The sequence below is a fragment of the Cynoglossus semilaevis genome, chromosome 6 (genome assembly GCF_000523025.1).
Source record: "Cynoglossus semilaevis isolate Cse_v1.0 chromosome 6, Cse_v1.0, whole genome shotgun sequence".
Lineage (NCBI taxonomy): Eukaryota > Metazoa > Chordata > Actinopteri > Pleuronectiformes > Cynoglossidae > Cynoglossus > Cynoglossus semilaevis.
The window spans coordinates 492,537-511,190 of NC_024312.1; the positions used below are offsets into that span (position 1 = coordinate 492,537).

General features: G+C 42.6%; 2 protein-coding genes, 1 long non-coding RNA gene and 1 other non-coding gene across 5 annotated transcripts in view; 1 reads left to right on the forward strand and 3 right to left on the reverse strand.

Moving 5' to 3' along the window:
- Positions 1 to 228: 228 nt before the first annotated feature.
- On the forward strand, positions 229 to 315 carry trnay-gua (transfer RNA tyrosine (anticodon GUA)). The gene is given in 2 exon segments: positions 229 to 265; positions 280 to 315. It is a non-coding gene; the product is annotated as a tRNA-Tyr (tRNA).
- A 6,670-nt stretch (positions 316 to 6,985) lies between these two features.
- Positions 6,986 to 15,077, reverse strand: csnk2a2b (casein kinase 2, alpha prime polypeptide b). Its single transcript, XM_008311022.3, has 12 exons — positions 13,966 to 15,077; positions 12,612 to 12,723; positions 11,902 to 12,003; positions 11,618 to 11,668; positions 11,427 to 11,486; positions 10,432 to 10,515; positions 9,556 to 9,666; positions 9,265 to 9,366; positions 9,064 to 9,164; positions 8,779 to 8,927; positions 8,604 to 8,687; positions 6,986 to 7,828 (listed from the first exon to the last, which is right to left on the reverse strand). The coding sequence occupies exons 1-11, from the start codon at positions 14,067 to 14,069 to the stop codon at positions 8,611 to 8,613; spliced, it is 1,053 nt and encodes a 350-aa protein (XP_008309244.1). The 5' UTR covers positions 14,070 to 15,077; the 3' UTR covers positions 6,986 to 7,828; positions 8,604 to 8,610.
- Positions 15,078 to 15,617: 540 nt separating this feature from the next.
- On the reverse strand, positions 15,618 to 17,312 carry LOC112487159 (uncharacterized). The gene is made up of 3 exons (XR_003049986.1): positions 17,297 to 17,312; positions 17,108 to 17,109; positions 15,618 to 16,849 (listed from the first exon to the last, which is right to left on the reverse strand). It is a non-coding gene; the product is annotated as an uncharacterized LOC112487159 (long non-coding RNA).
- Positions 17,313 to 17,660: 348 nt separating this feature from the next.
- Positions 17,661 to 18,654, reverse strand: part of znf319b (zinc finger protein 319b) — a 5,337-nt gene continuing 4,343 nt past the window's right edge. The window contains exon 4 of one of the 2 annotated variants that reach the window (XM_025056585.1): positions 17,661 to 18,627. In XM_025056585.1, coding sequence (XP_024912353.1) covers positions 18,599 to 18,627 — 29 coding nt within the window. In that variant the 3' untranslated portion in view covers positions 17,661 to 18,598. The remainder of the gene's footprint in view (positions 18,628 to 18,654) is intronic. The other variant, XM_008311023.3, reaches the window with a different exon arrangement.

The following is an 18,654-nucleotide window of genomic DNA, read 5'->3' on the forward strand; positions in this document are numbered from 1 at the left end:
CTTGAAAATAATGACTTGATCCACAACCAATCGGCTGTGATGATTGACATTTCCACCAATCAGGTTCTTGTTTTTGAGCTCACCTGATACTAATTCAATGTGATTTTTTTTTTTAATATAATTTTTTTAAATATTTTACAAAATATCCTTTCACGATCAGAAATAGAACGTTTTTCATAAAATTAGGACTTTTTGTTTTACTTTTTTAAATCAAAACATTAGCTATACCCTTCGATAGCTCAGTTGGTAGAGCGGAGGACTGTAGGTAATGTGCTAGTAATCCTTAGGTCGCTGGTTCAACTCCGGCTCGAAGGAGTAGTTTTTTTTTGGGGGGGGGGCGCAGTGGTGTTTAAGGAAGCGTCCACCAGGTGCCGCTGAGGTGCACTGAGCATGGCAAGTCCCATACGTCCCCATACAGTTTATGTACTGTAGTCGCTGAGGTGCACTGAGCATACAGTTATATAGAACTGTAGATACTGTATATGTGTGTATATATATATATATTCACTATATATGTCACTTTGTTTTAATTACCTTATATTAAAAACATTTAAAATATATTTCGTTTTGTAATTTTTTATTTATTTTAACACTTGTTTATAGAATTAGCTATTTTTTGGTTTGATTTACAACACCAAATGTGCTTGTCTCTTGTCTGACACAGGGGGCATACGTCATTAGTCAGGGTGTTTTATGGCCGTGGACAGTTTGATAACACGTTGACATATGAGTTTCAGCAGAGTAGCATGCATCAAAATAATCCGTCATTTGACACGTCGACAGCCCAGACCTTCTCCTGTTTCTGTTTCTGAGGAATACCAACAGAGAAAAAATAAAAACGTCACGGCCCTCGTGTCCATCCATCTTGTCTCAATTCCCAGCAGTGATGTCTGGTATTGTGCCGACTGATGATATGTAACGCATCAGTGCGTCACTTTGTTCACACACACACACACATCACCCTACACCACGTGACGTCGGCCTCCTTCCGCCTCCTTCTGTTGGCCTTTTCATGGATTTCTGACTTTCTCCTTTTCTTCACATTTTTGTCACATCTCTGTGTTCCTGTTTCATCACCTCAGCTTCGTCTTTCTTTTTCTTTTCTTTTCCCAATCACTCTGCTCCTCCTCTCCTCTTCACAGCTGCTTCTAAATATAACCTCGTCAACAATAGCAGGGGTCCGCAGCAAAACACCGAGTGTCAGTGTCTGAAACCTGACGCTCTGGATGCGCGTGCACGTGTGTGCACGTCATTGTTAGGGTACGAGGATTACTTCGAAACCACTAGTGGGGATTATTATAAAAAATTAATAAGATTGTACAAATATTTTTTATTGTTATAATATTATAAGAAATATAGGCAAAAAAGTTTTGGAAAATAATTTCAATTTTAAATAATAATAAATGAATAAACAAATATTTGTTAATTTTTCCCATGGCTGCGTAAAATATTTAAGGAATATTTAATGATATATTTACTGCCCTATATGTTGTGATTTTTCTTTAGTGTCTTTATTAAGGTTTATTTTTTTATTTTTGTGACATTTTTGAAACCTTATTTTGTTAGTTCGTTTGTGCTTTAATTTGACATTAAATGTGAGAAATATTTTAATTTCTGACTCACAATTTACATTTACTTCATAAATGTACCTACTATATTTACTTTATTATATATATATTTATATATGTACTGTGTGTAGGTCAATGATAGAGTCTGTTTTCTGTGGAAAACTACACAGAACCTCCCGTCATCTCTGTCAGTCAGTCAGTTCACAGTGACTTCACTGTGATGATGTCAGGAGTGGGCGGGGCTGTGCTGTGGCTCCTGGTCCCTGATTGGCCAGTTGTCCGGCTGCTCAGGTATAAGAACAATAATCATTCCATCACTGCAAAGCTCTGAGAATCCACCATGGCTGCAGTCGTTCCTGTGAGTATCAGCCAGTGTGTGTGTGTGTGTGTGTGTGTGTGTGTGTGTGTTTGAATTATATTTGTTTAAGACATTTTTAAGCTGAAAAATCTGGAAATTCTTTTTTTTTTTTAAATGTGATGCTGGTGAAGTACAAACTTTTTTAATTTAAATTTTTTAAATTTGTATTTAATTTTTTATTTTTAAAGTGTTTTTTTGTTGTTGTGTGACACCAGTTCAAACGCAGCCGTGTTAGTGATCCTGCTGCTGCTCCTGGTACACCACCATGCCAGCAGTTCTGTGTATAGGTGTGTACGCGTGCGTGTGCGAGTGTGTGTGTATACAGGTGTGTGTGTACAGGTGTGTGTGCATGAGTAAACAACTGTCGGGAGGCCAGTGTACACGATCAGGTGTCCCATCCTGTAAATGTATCTGCGGCTGAACTGTCTTGGTGAGATTGATCCTGAGTGTGTGTGTGTGAGTCAGTGTGTGTTGTGATGCGTAGAAGAGACTTCTTATCATTTGCAATCGTACTCCAGTTCAAAGAATTTCTTGGTTGAATTAATCATTAGATCAGATCAGAATTAGGCAGAACTAGGAGGTTTGTTCCCGCGCCTCCATCTTGGTTTTTCCTCTTATTTGGATTATTAGGTGTAAACAGTGACTCTGCTACTGCAGGTCACCACACTGACAGCAGGAGGCGTGGTTACAGACATCACCTCCATATTGGCCTTGGTGTTGACGTTTGTCAACAACAACAACAACAACTATGTCTGTAAAGTGTTCATCTGTCCTCCTCAGTGTAACCCTAATACTGATAGACATTCTTAGGGACCGTCTCTCAGTTGTACACCTGAAGTTTTGACCAGTCAGACCTAATGAAATCGAAACATTTGTTCAGCTGTAATCTAACAAAAACTCCATCTCCATCTCTTCTCCGTTTCCTCCCAGTTTGCCTCCTGCTACGGCAGCTCTCCGCCCCTGCATCTGTTCGGGAAGGGCCCCAGAGGCGGCGGCTACATGTCACTGTTTGCGTACCGTGGCCCGCACTACGTCCCTCGACCCCGAGTGGGAGGTCACGCTCCCAGGATGACGCTGCGGCAGATCTGTCGCATGTTGAAGTTGATAAAGCAGATCAAGAAGAGAGAGGCGGCCGCCGTGGGGGTGGCCTCCAGGTAACGAATCACAGTTCACCTTTCACCAAATCTCATAGAGAAAACCAACGATTTTATACCACAACTCCCAGGAGTTGTTGACGTGTGGCCTGGTGAAACAGTCGGTCAATCTATTGTTCTATTCTGATTTTTGGTGTTATATGTGAGCGATTCCCAACCCCTGGGTCGTGGCATGCTAGTGTCCCATGGAAAATTATCACTTAATTGGGCTGAAAACTATTATTTATTTATCGCATATAATTTTTCTTTGTTCGTCAGAGCATAAAAGGCAGAACATTTAAATAGTCTTCTGCTAGGTGGCAGCAGATGGCTATGAAAACCAAAAAAACAAAAATCATGGGTCTGTTGAAGAAGATCTTTGTGTCTTTCTTCAATTCCTGCCAGTATATCAGCGTCGTCTTCATCTAAACAGGCCGAGATTTTAGTCAATGATGAGGTCGTTTAAACTAGAAGATTATTGGATTTCAAAACTTTTTTATAAACTGTTTTATCATCTTTAGTAAAATTAACTTCCAATCAACTATTTTCGAGCTGGAAACTATTAAACAAGTTAACAACTACTAATTTACCTGGGGTCACAGTTGTGGGGTCGTGGGGTCATAGACCAGCAGCTACAGGAGCTAAAAACAGGATATATTTTCCCTGTGTGTCTGTCCATCAGACTGATTACCACTGTGACATTACTGATTTATTCATTGAAGATAACGAGCCGCCTGTCCGTGCTGATCTCTCCCGCCCCAATCTGGACTGTGATCACCCCAGCGCTTTGTTAGCAGAGGCCACAGGAGGCTGCGGTTAATAATTAAGTGCCGCCGTGTCACGGCCGCCACAAAATATTCAATCACACTTCCTCTTCTCATTCCTCTGTGTCTGGTTTCTCCCTCTGTCTCTGTGTCTCCTCGCAGGAAGCAGGTCTCTCCGTCCCCGAGCGTCGCCTCCACTGGAACCAAGTGCTTCCTGAACTGTTCCAGACACAAACGCAAGATAAAACAAGTGGGCTGAAGCCCGCGGCCCGCGGCCCGGCCCAGCCACGGACTGTATATAAGAAATGGACACAGCCATCTATGGCAGTGGACCAGCAGGGGGCGACTCGATTGGTTGCGACCTGACCTTTGAATGAGTTGAAGTCTGTGGGAAGATAAGGTTTTTTCAAGGTCTTCTTGGATCAAATGTCCATTTTGAAAAATGTTGTTGATAGATTTTTTTTTTTTTAACTAAAAAGTTACACGTAACCACACACACGCAATACGACACGGTCAACGTCCGGTTGCACAGTGCTACGGTGCACGTGGTTTGGCGACCAAATGGCTGCGTTCCTTTTTTATATACAATCATTGAGCTGACACTGACAGCAGTGTGGGACCATCAGCCGCCCCTTCCACCGCCCTCTAGTGGAGAGGGTAATTCAAAGCATTCAACATGGACAGTGACACCTGAGGACAGTGGAGAAGGACAAAGATGTTGAAGAGACGACCGGGAATTATTTACAATCATCCGTCAATTCAAGTCAATTTCAAAATGGGAGTTGTTTGTTTTTTCTGTATTTTGTATTTTCCTGTATTTGTGTTTGATTCGATCATTAACTTATAATAAAGTGTGTATCAGTGAAAATCAACTGTCTCTCCTGGTCCTTCTTGTGTCACTGTTTGGATCATAATATTAGACAAAATATAAAATATTTATTGAATTTATTTCAGCCATCATCATCTGTGTATAGCTCCAGTTGATATCATCTCATTTTTACCGAGTGTTTAACACACACTCATTTTTGTTTTCTACCTTATAGAAGATTTATCTGTATTTTAGCTTCTTTTTTGACTCATTTTTCACTCTTAGCCTTTTGTCCTTAGCTCTGTATGTATGTACATGTTTTTATATGATTTATTTGCACATTTTTTTTCACTTTTTCGGAACGCATTTGATAGTTTAGCTGCTGTGTTTTTGGCTGAAACTTCAGAACAACATTCCCACAGTGACAACAGTCACTTCTGTTCACTAATCTTTAATCTAACATTTGAATATTTCCACAGGAACTAGCCTGTCTCTGTGACTCGTGTTAGCTTCTGCTGAGCTCTTCGTTGATGTTTTAATTTGAATTTGACATTTATATCTTTAAAGACAAATCAGAATAAAGGGTCATTTATTGGTCATTTATTATAGCTACGTAGCTAACATTTTATTATGACTCTGTGTTAATCCTGTCATTTACAACGTCTCTTCCATTGAACGCCCAGGGCCACGTGCGTGAGCGTCACATGCGCTGGAGCTAAAGCAGTCAGGCAGAAGTGTAAGCAGTGAGCAGCAGCAGGTGAGTGTGTTTACTGCCCAGAATTATTCATCTGAGGTCTCAACACGGGAGATTCCAGCTCACCTGCACGTGTACGGAGAGCGGGGGGGGCAGGGAAGAGGGGGGTCAACATACAGTGGTCACTGCATGTTTTATGGCCAATATGTTTAAATGGTAATGTAGTGATCCTATAGGTGTCTCTCTGTCAGTGTGTGTGTGTGTGTGTGTTGCATCGTCGCAGAGTCAGGTTGTAGAAGAGGAAGCCAAAGCTCTGGTTTCTATACGAGGTGAAAACTGATACGTCACACAGACAGTCCAGGAGCAGCAGCAACAACAGGGGATATTGAGTGACCTGTTGAGGATTAACAACAAATCTTCTGGGGGCGACGGGGGGAGATGAGGGGGGGTCAATAAGTGGGTTTAATTTCTTGTTCTTTTAGGGATGTCCAATATTAGCGTCCAATCTTAGCATAATTATGTGATAGCAGTAAGAATCGTTATTGTTTTTTCCTATGATAAGGCAATCCCTGTGTGCTAAAAAATAGTTTTTGGGGAAAAACAGCTTTATATAAGAGTGAAAGTCACTAGATGGCAGCGTTGCCACTCATTTTATTAATCTATTTTAATAATCAGGGGATTGTATGGAGAATACTGGTGCCAGCAACTCATACAGTGGGTTGTACAGATAAATAAATAAATATTAGTATTACCATTAATTCAGTTTTTTGACAATATCGGCATACGGATACCGGCAAAAAGTTAATATCGGACATCGCGACTTTTCCAAGAGCTAACACTGTGTAAAACCTCAGGCTGACTCCTTCATAAATCAAGACTCCAAATATGGACCATCATCAACAGTTGCCTGGATCCTGCTGCCCACAGACTGTGGCCAATCAGGTTCCAGAGTCTGTGGTCGCCGCAGCCCAGCTGTGGTTTCCTCCTTCAGCGACATCAGCAGCCATCTGTGGCCTGTTGTAGTGAAGGTGGTGTTAGGTGAAGCCCCTCCCCTCCCCTCTCCTCCCTGCCCTCCCCTCTGGGAGGAGGGGGGGTGAAGTGGGGCAGGTATGAACTCGTTGTTGCTGCTTTAGCCACAGCGGTGTCGACTTTCATCCTCTCATTACTGACTAGTCTTACTGTACCACGTCACTGCCTACGTCTGCTGCCAACAACTCACTGCCAGGGTTTGGTTACGGTACAGGTGAGGGGGCGCTGCAGGTCACAGGTCAGGGGTCAGAGTTTTCCATTGTCACATCTTTGTACAACAGGAAGACGACAGTTGAACTGTTTCTCACGATCCTGTATTTGTCTGGTGTAAAAAATGTAAAAGCATCAGATGTTTGTTGTATTTGTAAAAAAAATTAAATTTAAAAACTTCATACGGGTCTAAGACATCCTGACCTCCTGACCCTGAGGTCGTCCAGTTTAAAGGTGCATGAGAATCAGCTCCAAATCTTTAGATTCCAGTTTAGAAAGCTCCTACAAAGATTTTTTTTTTTAAATATCACAGTCTGAACTCAGCAAATATTTTTTACTGGTTAAAAATTTGACATTATTTTAACTGTAATAAAATATCAAATTTAACGTGAGGACGGAGCGGACGGGACGGCGACGAATAACAAGGCAGAATTCATCTAAATAAAAATGATTTATTTTTCATTAATATTATTAATAATAATATCATCATCATCATTGTCATCATTCCATCTATAGAGAGAGTCCACCATGCCACTGAAGAACTGGAGTAGAGCTAAGACGTCCGTCCATCTGTCCATCTGTCCGTCGGAGGACATGAGAGGATGGGGGGGCGGACGGACGGACGGACAGACGGAAGGGAGGGAGCGAGGGAGGAAGGGGCGGGGCTGGTACAGGCACACACTCCTGCTCATTCTCCATGCTGATGCAAACCAAGGAGGGGGATGACATAAAGGGGGGGGAGGAGGAAGAGGAGGAGGAAGAGGAGGAGGAGGACATAAATGTCTTTAAAAGTACTTTGTCCCTGTGGAGCTACAGTACATGAGACAATATATCTGGGAGGACAAAGACGTCTGGAGTAGACCATGAGGGACACAGGGAGCAGGTTCAAGGTCAAAGGTCAGGCTGCTGGACAGGAAACCAGAACGAGCCAATCACAGACCGATACAGAGGAGGACGAGGAGGAGGAGGAGGAGGAAGAGGAGGAAGAGGAGGAGGGTTCAGTGTGCGTTGGTGTGAATGTGTGTATGGAGTTGTGCTCCCTTCATGTATGTAAATGTGTGTGTGTGTGTGTGTGTGTGTGTGTGTGTGTGTGTGTGTGCATATGCACATACAGTATCTGTGAGTGTGTAACTGGTCAGAGACACTTTGATCCACTGGTCAAGAGTAACGGTCACAACCGGGTACAAAGTTGAGGTAACGAGCATCATCTTCATCATCATCATCATTGTCTTCATCATTGTCTTCATCAGATTCTTCTTTAACTCTGCGTTAGGACAGAGGAAGAAAAGGCAGGAAACTTCAGACTTCAGACTATCGCGAGGGTTACGTTCTGAGAACGCCCGCGATAGGCTAAAAATCGCAAAGTACAGATGCGATTGTCATTACATAGGGATGTCCGATATTGATATGCCGATATTGTGCAAACAGTTATTGAGTGTTACTCAATTATAATTCTGCCCCCTAGGGGTTATCAGGTTTTCATTATCGGAGAAAAAAACAATAACGATTCTTACAGATATGACAAAATATGGTAATATTTGCCGTATATATTATCGGACATCCCTATTATTATATTATTTACATATGTATTAACCCTTACGGACCCATCGTAGGAGATAAAAAAATTTTCACAAATCTCGTTTACCCGTAGACATCGTAGGAGATTAACATCGTAGGAGATAAAAAAATTAACTAAATTTTCACAAATCTCGTTTACCCGTACGTACAGGTTATTTCTTGCAACTCCCTGTATGTATGTGTTACAGAAACACACTTTTTTTTCTTCTTAGGCTAGAAAATGCTTATTTTATCATGAAAATTTTAACACACAAATAATGAAAAATTAAAAAATATTTATATACCGCAATAACCCGCGATAGAGCGAAACATCCGCAATACAAGAATACATTTAAAATATTAAAAACCTGCGATGGACTGAGGGCGCTACAGCCGAACCGCAATACAGCGAGGGACGACTGTCTCTAAGCCTTTCTGCATAGTACTGTCCAGGGCACAGTACTGCAGTACTGGACGGGTACCTGTGTTTCACCGTGCTGTAGTGTTGCCACTGGAAACCATGTTGTTGTCAGAGTTGGACAGAGATTGTTCCTTCACGACGGGATCTGTCGGAGGAAGAGGAGGGAAACTTCAGGAACATTTCAGCTGGAATACAACACCCCAGGCACTGGTACTGTTTGGTACCGATCCACCTACAGAAGTACGGGTGGTCCATGGCCTCCGTGGCCGTTAGCCTCTGCTGGTGGTCGTAGCGTAGCAGCTTGTCCAGCAGGTCCAGAGCTTCAGGACTGACCAGGTGCTGGTTCTCCGTCTGCACAAACTGTTCCCAGCGCTTCCTGCTCTGCCTGCAGCGGAGACAAGGAGGACATGAGGGACATGCAGATGATCGAGTGAAGCGTCCACAGCAGCGTCTGTCCTCAACTTCACAACAGCTGGACACGTCCCTCAAGCTAAAGCAGACCCCAGAGACGGTGGACTTACTGTCCCAGCAGGTCCTTGAAGCGTGGGTCCAGTTCGATGTGGTATTTCCGCAGGTAGCCGAACAGCTCGTCCGTCCCCAGGACCTTGGCGATTCGGACCAACTGAACCATGAGAACAAATCAGAAAGGGTTGAAAACTCAAACTGTGAAATGGTTTGTTTGTTTGTTTTTTTTCCTGTTTCTGTGTTTCTGTTGGTCCAACCTGATCGTAGTTGTCCTGTCCGTGGAAGAAGGGCTCTTTCTGAAAGATCATACTGGCCAACATGCAGCCCAGGCTCCACATGTCCAGACTGTAGTCATACATCTGAAACACACAAGCCCCACCCACACCCCCACACCTGTCAAGGCCTGGTTATACTTCTTCAAAATGTAAACACATTCTAAGGAAGTCGACATGTCCACGAGAAACTTCAAGTACTTTCAAAACCAAATCCAGCGCTTTCCAATCTACTTTCAAGGATTTCAAGGACCTGAGCAAAACATTCAAGGTTACCTGGTAATCCACCAGGAGTTCAGGGCCTTTGAAGTATCGCGAGGCCACTCTGACGTTGTACTCCTGGGACGGATGATAAAACTCGGCCAAACCCCAGTCTATGAGACGAAGCTGTGACAGAAAAAAAGACATAAAAAATAATATAATAAATAAATAATAAATAAATAATAATAACATAAACGAAAAAAAAACTAAACAGAGTCTTAACTGAGGTCAACATTTGTCACAGTACAGAGTCTGGACACCAGCTCTGACCTCAGGTTCCACCGGCCTTTGGTTTTAGATGAGGCTCACTCACACTTACATTGCTCTGCTGCCCTCTGCTGGGCAAAGTTGGTATTTTAAATAGAAGGAGAAATCCAGAGTTACTGTACTTTGATTATATACAGTATATATTGTACATATACTGTATATATATAAATATAAAAAAAATATATATATACAATAATACTTAATATTAATATACATATATGTATGTAAATATATAGATGATACTGTAGATACATTAAAAAAAACAATCATACACACACACACACACATAAATGTGTTGTGTCACCAAGACGTCCGTTCACCGCTCCATCTTCTCCTCCTCTCATTTTTAGCACAACCCTTCCAGGGTTTTCTAAATAAAGACTTTTGCATGATTTCCCCCACACACACATGAAAAACATGCCAGCGTCACACCGAGAGGTGGGATTCAAACCAGGACACTTCTTGCTGTGAGACTCCAGCTCTCACCGCCCACACAGTCTACACACCAACCTCACACCACACAGGAAATAAATAGAAGCCGAAGCAGAAGAGAGCGGCTGAAATAGTAATAGTGTGTGTGTGTGTGTGTGTGTGTGTGTGTGTGTGTGTGTGTGTGCCGCCCACCTTTCTCATCTGGTGATCAATCATCACATTGTGTGGTTTGACGTCACGGTGCATGATTCCCATACTGTGACAGTAGTCCAGAGCCTGACACAGAGACACAGAGTCAGGGAATAACCTTTTTTAGTATCGTAGTAACACAGTAGACCCTCGCTGTATCGTGGTTTGGCTGTAGCGCCCCCTAGTGCATCACGTTTTTTAAATATTTTAAATGTGTTCTTGTATCGTGGGTTTTTTTAACGGTATATAAACATTTTTAAATTTCCAATATTTTCATACGGGTAAATGAGATTTGTGAAAGTTTGGTCAAATTTTTTTTCCATATTTCACGCCCTACGATGCCTCCTAAAGGCTTCGTAAAGTTAAAATATATACATAAATAATATAAAAACTATCGCGTCTCTATTTCGCGTTTTTTCCACCGATCGCAGTCTTGGAACGTAACCCTCACGATGCACGAGGCACCAGTGAACTAACAAAAATATCCAAAAGTATTTCAGTGTAAAAATGACATTCAACATCTGTAAAAACCCGGATCAGATCAGATCAGCCGCCGCAGAGAGCCGGAGCTGACGGCTGCAGATCTCTCCCACTCGTGCAGCGCAGTCTATTATTTGGTTGGAGACACTGGGAGATGTTCCTGTCTTTAAGTCCGTGGACGGTTTTATTATTAGGACCAGTGATGGCGGGCTGACAGTACGTCCTGTGCGTGGGAGGAGCACGTGCACAGGACGAAATCAGACAAAGCTGAGTTTGTTCAATTAACAACCGGAAAAATATCTTGTAAAAACGGATCTTTCAGCTTTTATTATGGTGTAAAGAAATTTGACTTTGACTTTTGGAAGGGATCTATGAGAAGTGATTTTATTTAAATTTACTTTACATGGAAAAAACTGATGGAATTAAAAAAAAAAAATTAGTTTTGTGGAAAAAAAAACACTGAACAGAGAGCAGGCGTGTGCACGTGTGTGTGTGCACGTTTGTGTGTGTAGTCCCACCTTCAGTAGTTCATACATGTAGAATCTGATGTCATAGTCCGTGAGCTTCTGGTACAACTCCTGCAGTGAAACACAGACCAGGTGAACATGTCATGGTCAGGTCGAGAGAAAAAAAAAAACAAAGACGGAAAAATCTGAGGGGACACCAGCAGGGGGAGGTGTGGTGAGGAGGAGGAGGAGGAGGATTGTACCTTGAAGTCTGTGTTATTAATGCATTCAAAGACCAACGCTGGAGTTCTGGACTGTTCATCAAGTCAAAATGATCAAGGGGGGAGAAACAGAGAGAGAGAGAGAGGAAAATAAATCAAGACAGAAACCATTCATAACGACCAGCATTGATTCCATCGTCTGATTGGTCACTGATTGGACGACAGAAACACCAGGATCCAACCTGCAGCTCTGAAGGTTGTACCAACTGTACACTTCTACTACTACATTCTTTTTGAACACACAACTCCAGTGACTTTTCACCAACCACTGGGTCTTTGACTATGTCCACCAGTCGGATGATGTTGGTTCCTCCGCGCAGGTTCTCCAGGATCTTGATCTCACGCTTGATTTTCTTCTTCTTTACAGGCTGATGCAACAAACAGAGAACACAGGAAATAAATATCAGGGTTTTTTTTTCATCCTTTGTTTGGGTGTGGGACTTGTATATAAAAAAATATATCATTTCAAAAGTTTGTTATGATCACCCTGACAGCCGCTAGAGGGCACTCTAGGCTTGTGTATCAGTATCTGCTATTCCTGTACCACTAAAAAATGAACGTTCTTTATTTTAATACTGACAGCCGCTAGAGGGCACTAGTGTAACTTATTGCAACATATAGTCGGGAAAAAACGGTAATAAAAAAAAAAAAAAATTGCAACATATCGTCGGGAAAAAACGGTAATAAAAAATAAAATAAAGCAAAAGTAAATTAAATTGATAACAGAAAACCTTCATGACACAACCCAACCTGAGCTTTGGGCTTCAGGGGGGGAATCAAACCCAGGACCTTGTGAATGGCAGGAGTTAAAATCCTACCTTTGCTCAACAGCAATCTCTAAAAATACATCCTACTTTTACAAATGGATTTCCTGTTTTTCCCACTGTTGTATTTCATCCTATGTTTAATCAACAGCTGAATTCTATTAATAAAAAACATGTGGCACAAGAACCAAAACTTGGTTCCAGCTCCTCACCTTCAGGATCTTCACCACCACCTTCTCGTTGTTGGTGATGTTGATGGCCTCGAACACCTCGCTGTACTTCCCTCTGCCCAGCTTACGGACCAGCTGGTAGTCCTCCTGGTTGCTATAGGGACGGGAGGAGAGGCAGAGCGGAGCAGATGTGACAGAAAAGGAGGAGAAATTATTTTCAGCGTCACGGTGCGATTAAGGTGGTGCTGAAAAGTGAGTGTTCCTGTTAGTGAGAGGGAAAAAAAAAACTCTGCCTCAGGGGGAGTAAGTGATTTCTGCTTCTGATTTCCAAGAAAGACACGGGGGGAGGAGAGGGAGAGGGAGGGGGCGATGGAGTCCACACGGAGGGTGAGGTGGGGACACAGGATCAGGACTGGTGTAAAAATATTTACACCTGAGTCATGAGAGGTGACGGACGAACGGGAAACTACATTCAATATTTGTCATTTTAAAAAGATGTGTCGACCTGAGCAGTTTTTTAATTCGTCAGTGATGAAGATGGAGGAGCAGCAGTGGAGGAGAGAGGTGGATGTGGACACTAGTGGGAGCCAAAAACAACAGAAGAATTGGACGGAGAGATTTGAGTGAGGACAGAGGTGGAGACAGCGGTGGATTGGAGGGTCGTAGGGACGTACGATATTAACTTTTTCCGATATCCAATATGGCGTTATTGTCCAATTTTTTATATCAACCGATACCGATATAGACCTGATAAGATTTATGTATTTATCGGGAAAGAAAACCACTGTATGAGTGGCATACAATCACCGGATGATTAAAATAGATGAATAAAATAAGCTGCTGAAAAAAAAACACTGTATGAGTGGCATACAATCACCTGATGATTAAAATAGATGAATAAAATGAGCTGCAATGCTGCCATCTAGTGGCCTTCTCTTTCCCATACAGCCGTTTATCCCCAAAACTATTTTAGCTTTTGGTCAAACACAGGCATTGTGTTATAGGGTTTTCATTATCGGAGTAAAAACCGTAATAACGATTCTTACAGATGTCAAATAATCAAGCTAACATCGGACGGCTGATATTATCGGACATGCCTAGTCAAAAGTGGAGGGAAAAAAATAGATGGAGGGTGGAGTAAAAGACAAGGGGAAGAGGTAGAAGAAGAGTGAAGACGGAGCTCAGGCCGAGGTGATGAAGGAGCACGGGTGGAGGGACCTGGACTTGGAGGTGACGGATGAGGATGGAGGAGGTGGAGGAGGTGTGTTAAAGCAGGTCCTGGCTGTGGCTGCACCATCTCTGAGTATTAACAACCTAATGTGTATTAATAGACATCCATCTGCCACACACACACACGTAACTACAGCAACATGCAGTAAACAGAGGGTCTCCTCACTTCCAGTTGGGGACGTGGGCCTCATAGTCCCAGTACTCCCGGCTCTTCAGCGTGTTGACGTCGGCGTACACACGGGACTTACTACCGGCCACTGGACCCGGCATGACGAGACCCGTGGCTCGGCCGCAGCGGCGGAGCTCACAAAGCAGGCGGAAGTAATTGTCCGTAAAGTGATTTCTTCTTTATCTGTGAGCCCCACGCAGAGTGTGATAAAAAAAAACAGAGGGTCGAGGTGGAGGGAACCGGATGTGTCCACAGAGGTTCACCGCAGTCCAGCAGCAGCAGCAGCAGCAGCAGCAGCAGTGCTCCTTGGTCGGATTGTCAGTAGCAGCAGAGCCTGGTTGTGGAGCCCGGGGATGGGTGATATAGTGCAGCGGTGGTCACAGACAGGGGCGGGGAGGCATCGGGTGCTGAGGTAGAGAAGAAACGGACCCCGAAAAAGGCCACAGAGAGGATCGAGGAGGAGATTTGAGGACTAAAAACGAGAAAATATCGGCATGAAACTGCTCTCAACCCGGGCCCTGAATGAGGGGAGAAAAGGGTGGGCTTCCTGCGCTGGGCGGTGGACGGTCGTGGAGTGGGTGGGTGGGTTGGTGGGGGTGTCCTTGGTGGTCCAGTGTTGAGCTATCAATCAGCGGCTGATGAGAAGGCTCTGACGGCGGTGGTCTGAGGCAGAGGTGCGGGGTGCGGGGGGAGTAGGAGAAGCGGTGAGATCGATGTTGTTAGCTTACGTTAGCCCGCGATGCTGCGGCTGCTGCTGCTGCTGCTTCAGCGCGGAGATGTCGCACCGACGGGGAGCGCTCGGCGCCGTGCACCACCATCGGCGTAGCCCGCGTCATGAGCCTTTGGTTGTGCGGGGGAAAAAGGCGAAGTGAAGGCTGAAGGGGGTCCTCGGGGGTGGGGGAGGGAGAAGGCGGTACCAGACGCCGACGAAGGGGCCCCGGAATGCGGGGGGTTTGAAGAGCAGCCGCGGACCTCCCCGGTGCAGAGCTTAGCACAGACAGGGGAAGGGAAGCGGAGTGAGGGAGCGAGAACCGCCCGGATGTGAAAGATGCTCGGCACCGAGGTGAAGCTGCTGTTCTGCTGTGGTCGGGGTCACAGCGCCCCGCAGCGACTAGAATGTGGTAGAACACACACACTCAGGTAACAGCTGTGTAAAAACCTGCAGGATTTACTCAAATAAATCAAATGTGCATCATTTAATCTATAAATTATAAATCTATAAATTCATTTAATTTACTTCCTATATTCCTAAAATGTATTTTCTCTATTGCAAATTAATTTTTAGTTTTTATTTCTGTTTCTGGTCAATTAAATAAATCATTTTAGTTGATTTAGTTGAGTAATTATGACATTTTAAAAGTAAATTTAGCTAAATCTATATAGTGACTGAGTAGTAGCTTGTTTTGACCTATATTTTTCTGCAAAATACATTATTACAATTAAATTATTAGAAATTTAAATATATATACTGTATAAAAATTTATAGTCAAACTGAGTAGTAGCTTGTTTTGGACTATATTTTTCTGCGAAATACATTATTACAATTAAATTATAGGTAATTTAAATATATATACTGTATAAAAAATATTTTGTTTTAAAGTTCTTACCTCCTCCAATAGGCAGTAAATCAAAACAACTGCGTAGACTCATTAGTTTATAAATGAACAAAGGTTTTAATCGTTAGTGCTGTGAAATTAAATGCTACATACATCCAGATAATCTTAGCATGAATGTACACACTTTTTTTGTCTCCACCCCTCCATCCCTGAACATCATTCACAAAAACTACAGTACAATTTGAAGAGGCTCCAGGAAGAAACTGAGAGGATGGAGGTGTGAGTGTGTGTGTGTGTGTGTGTGAGAGAGAGAGAGAGAGGCGCCACACACATAACACAGAAACAAACAAACACAACGAGCATGCAGAGAGCCAGAGACACCAGGGTCTGACGAGGTCATGTGTAAATCAGCAACCACACAATTAATGACTTTGTGCTTTTTACCAAATATTTCCCTCAAACTGTTCCTCCATCGGCCTGGTGTGAAACTGATGTTTTAGGAAACTCTGCTCCTCAGTTACCCTCACTGGCCCCAGACTACGTCACCGGTGCTGCCGGACTGGAAGATTCTTTGGTATTGACTTTTGCCTTTGTCATATCATTATAACACACACACACACACACACACACAGAGAGAGAGAGTATAAAACATTCACGGTTCTCCTCCTGCATCAGGAGTGTGTGTTTTTTTCGTATTGTTTTGATGCTTGTCAGCTCCAGCGGACGTCTTCTGGCACTTGTGGTCGTGAGCAGCATCTGCGTTGTTTTTTTTTTTTTTTTTTTTAAGCCACCTTTTCAAACCACAACCACCAGCACCACCGCAGACGTGATGCGAGTGCAGTTGATGCAGAGGCTCTCGACACCTCGACACTCAGGTGCTGGAAACATGTGGATTCCTGCTTTTATTTTTTTAATCTCTTCACATGTGCCGAAACCCGTCCCCCAGGCCCTGGTCTCTCTGTCCGAGGTTAGAAATAGTTATATAAGCTTAAAGAATATTACTTTTTTTTAAAAATAAAAAAGGAAGATACAGTAAATCACAGTTGTTTTGAAGTTTGTTTGTTTGTTTGTTTTTTATGCTGTGAGACTCAAACATGTCGGTGTCTAACACATGGCTTCAGTCATTTCTTCATGTGCTAAATTACAAAGAAAGCACCAAGAGTAAAAACAAAGAGAAAGTCAACGGCTAACGATGGAACCAGAAGGTTCTCGTGTAACTCCTGGGCCTCTCGTGTTGGTATTAAATCCTTTGCTCTACTTCAGTCAAACCGTGAATGGACAGTGGGAGAGAGGAAGGTGGGAGGAGGAGGAGGAGGGAGAAGCTTCTATTAAGACAAGAAAAGAAAACCCAATCATAAACAAACTAACCAGACACCCAGGGTTTGAGAAAATAACAAATGAAAAAATAAATCTCATAGCATTCAAAGGGAAAGGCGTTTGAATCCTCTCCAAAAGACAAAACTGTCAGCTTGATGTAACGTTACAAGGAAGAAAAGTGAACTATATTTCTTTAAAAACAGGGAAAATATGTCACAACAACACATTCACCTCGCAAAAAAATAAAACACAGCTCTTTGACAGACCACTGAAGTTAGTAAAGTAAAAAAAAATGTTTTGTGTTTTTTTCTTTTTAAAAATGCAACAAAGGTCTATTAAGACATTTCTAATACAATTCTCATCCGTCTCTGGTTTCCCATGTGACAGAACAACACGTACATTCACACAAACGTGCAGGGAGCAGAATCCCTGCTGCAACAAGGCTTCACTTTCACCACATGGACTAGAAAAAAACGACAACAGAAAGAGAGCTTTTGTCAAAACACTTAATAAAAAATAGAATACAAAAACAGTTTAGTAACATTTTTTTTTCTTCTTCTTTTTTTTTTAGAAAAGACACTTTCTAATATGTCACCTAATTTGGCTAATTACACTCACATCAACAGTATGTACAACAGCACTGACCTCTGCAGGAAAACATCGGTATAAGAACTATTTATTTATGGGACAGAACAAGAATTTTCCCTTTGGGTGTTGAAGATGTAACGTCATAAAGACCAGGTGGATGAACTGAACAAAATGAGAACAAACTAGAGTGAGTGTTGTGTTTACAGCCCGTTTCCCTTTTTTCCCCTGCCGTCAACTCTTAATGACCAAGGCCACGGTCACACTAAAGGTCTTGTTGCTCAATTCAGAATTTTTTGCAAAAGCATAGTTGTTCACGTGATACTTTAAATGCATCTGCCACCAGACACGTGGCGTCAAACCCAACGCTGTTCACAGACGTGAGTATCGATGCTACGCGTGTTTGAGTTTATCAAGTTGGAAGTTGCTGCAATTTCAGAATGTTGATCAATCACGAGAGTCAAGAAAATTAAACAGATTTGAGCAACAACATCTGCAGCGTGAACTTAGCCTTAATTCAGACACTGGGGATTGAACTATTTCTCAAGTGAGAGAAGTGTTAACATGCTTTAACACTAGGCACCAGACCTGAGGACATTGACTCTGATTGGTCAACCATTACTGACTGACTTTTTTTTTTTTCGGACCACATCACCGCTTAGTTTTCTGACAAACATGTAATTCAGATTGAAGCTGCTCTGAAACAACTAGGACTTGGTGACTCCAATGTGTCGGTCCCAGGAATTGATGTCTAACAGATAAAGACTGAATCAGGAAACTGTGATAAATATTTAGTGTAATCTCAGTGCAGCACAGACAGTTTTAAACTCCTGGTTAAAAACATTCATTCTTGTTTGGCAGTTAAATATGACTGACTGGTTCCTCACTGTTCTAAACGGCCGCAAAAAGCAGGAAATATGTTTCAAACAATTTGATGGAATGACGGGTGTTGGAGTCGTGTGAGGCTCCGGGACAAGAGAGTTGAGGTAAAAAAAAAAAAAAAAAAAAAAAAAAAGAGTATAGATGTAACGTGGAAGGGAAATAATGCAACAGTAATCGTCTCTACTGTCCTGAAAATGTCCCAAATCTAGGAAGAATAAATAGACTACAAACGTAGACAAAAGGGCCTGGAGTTGAGGCTACTGTGTTGAGGGTCTAACTTTGACAGTGACCTATAAGCACTGGGACACTGGGTAACCGCCTCCGTCTGCCGTGTGCTGCACCGTGG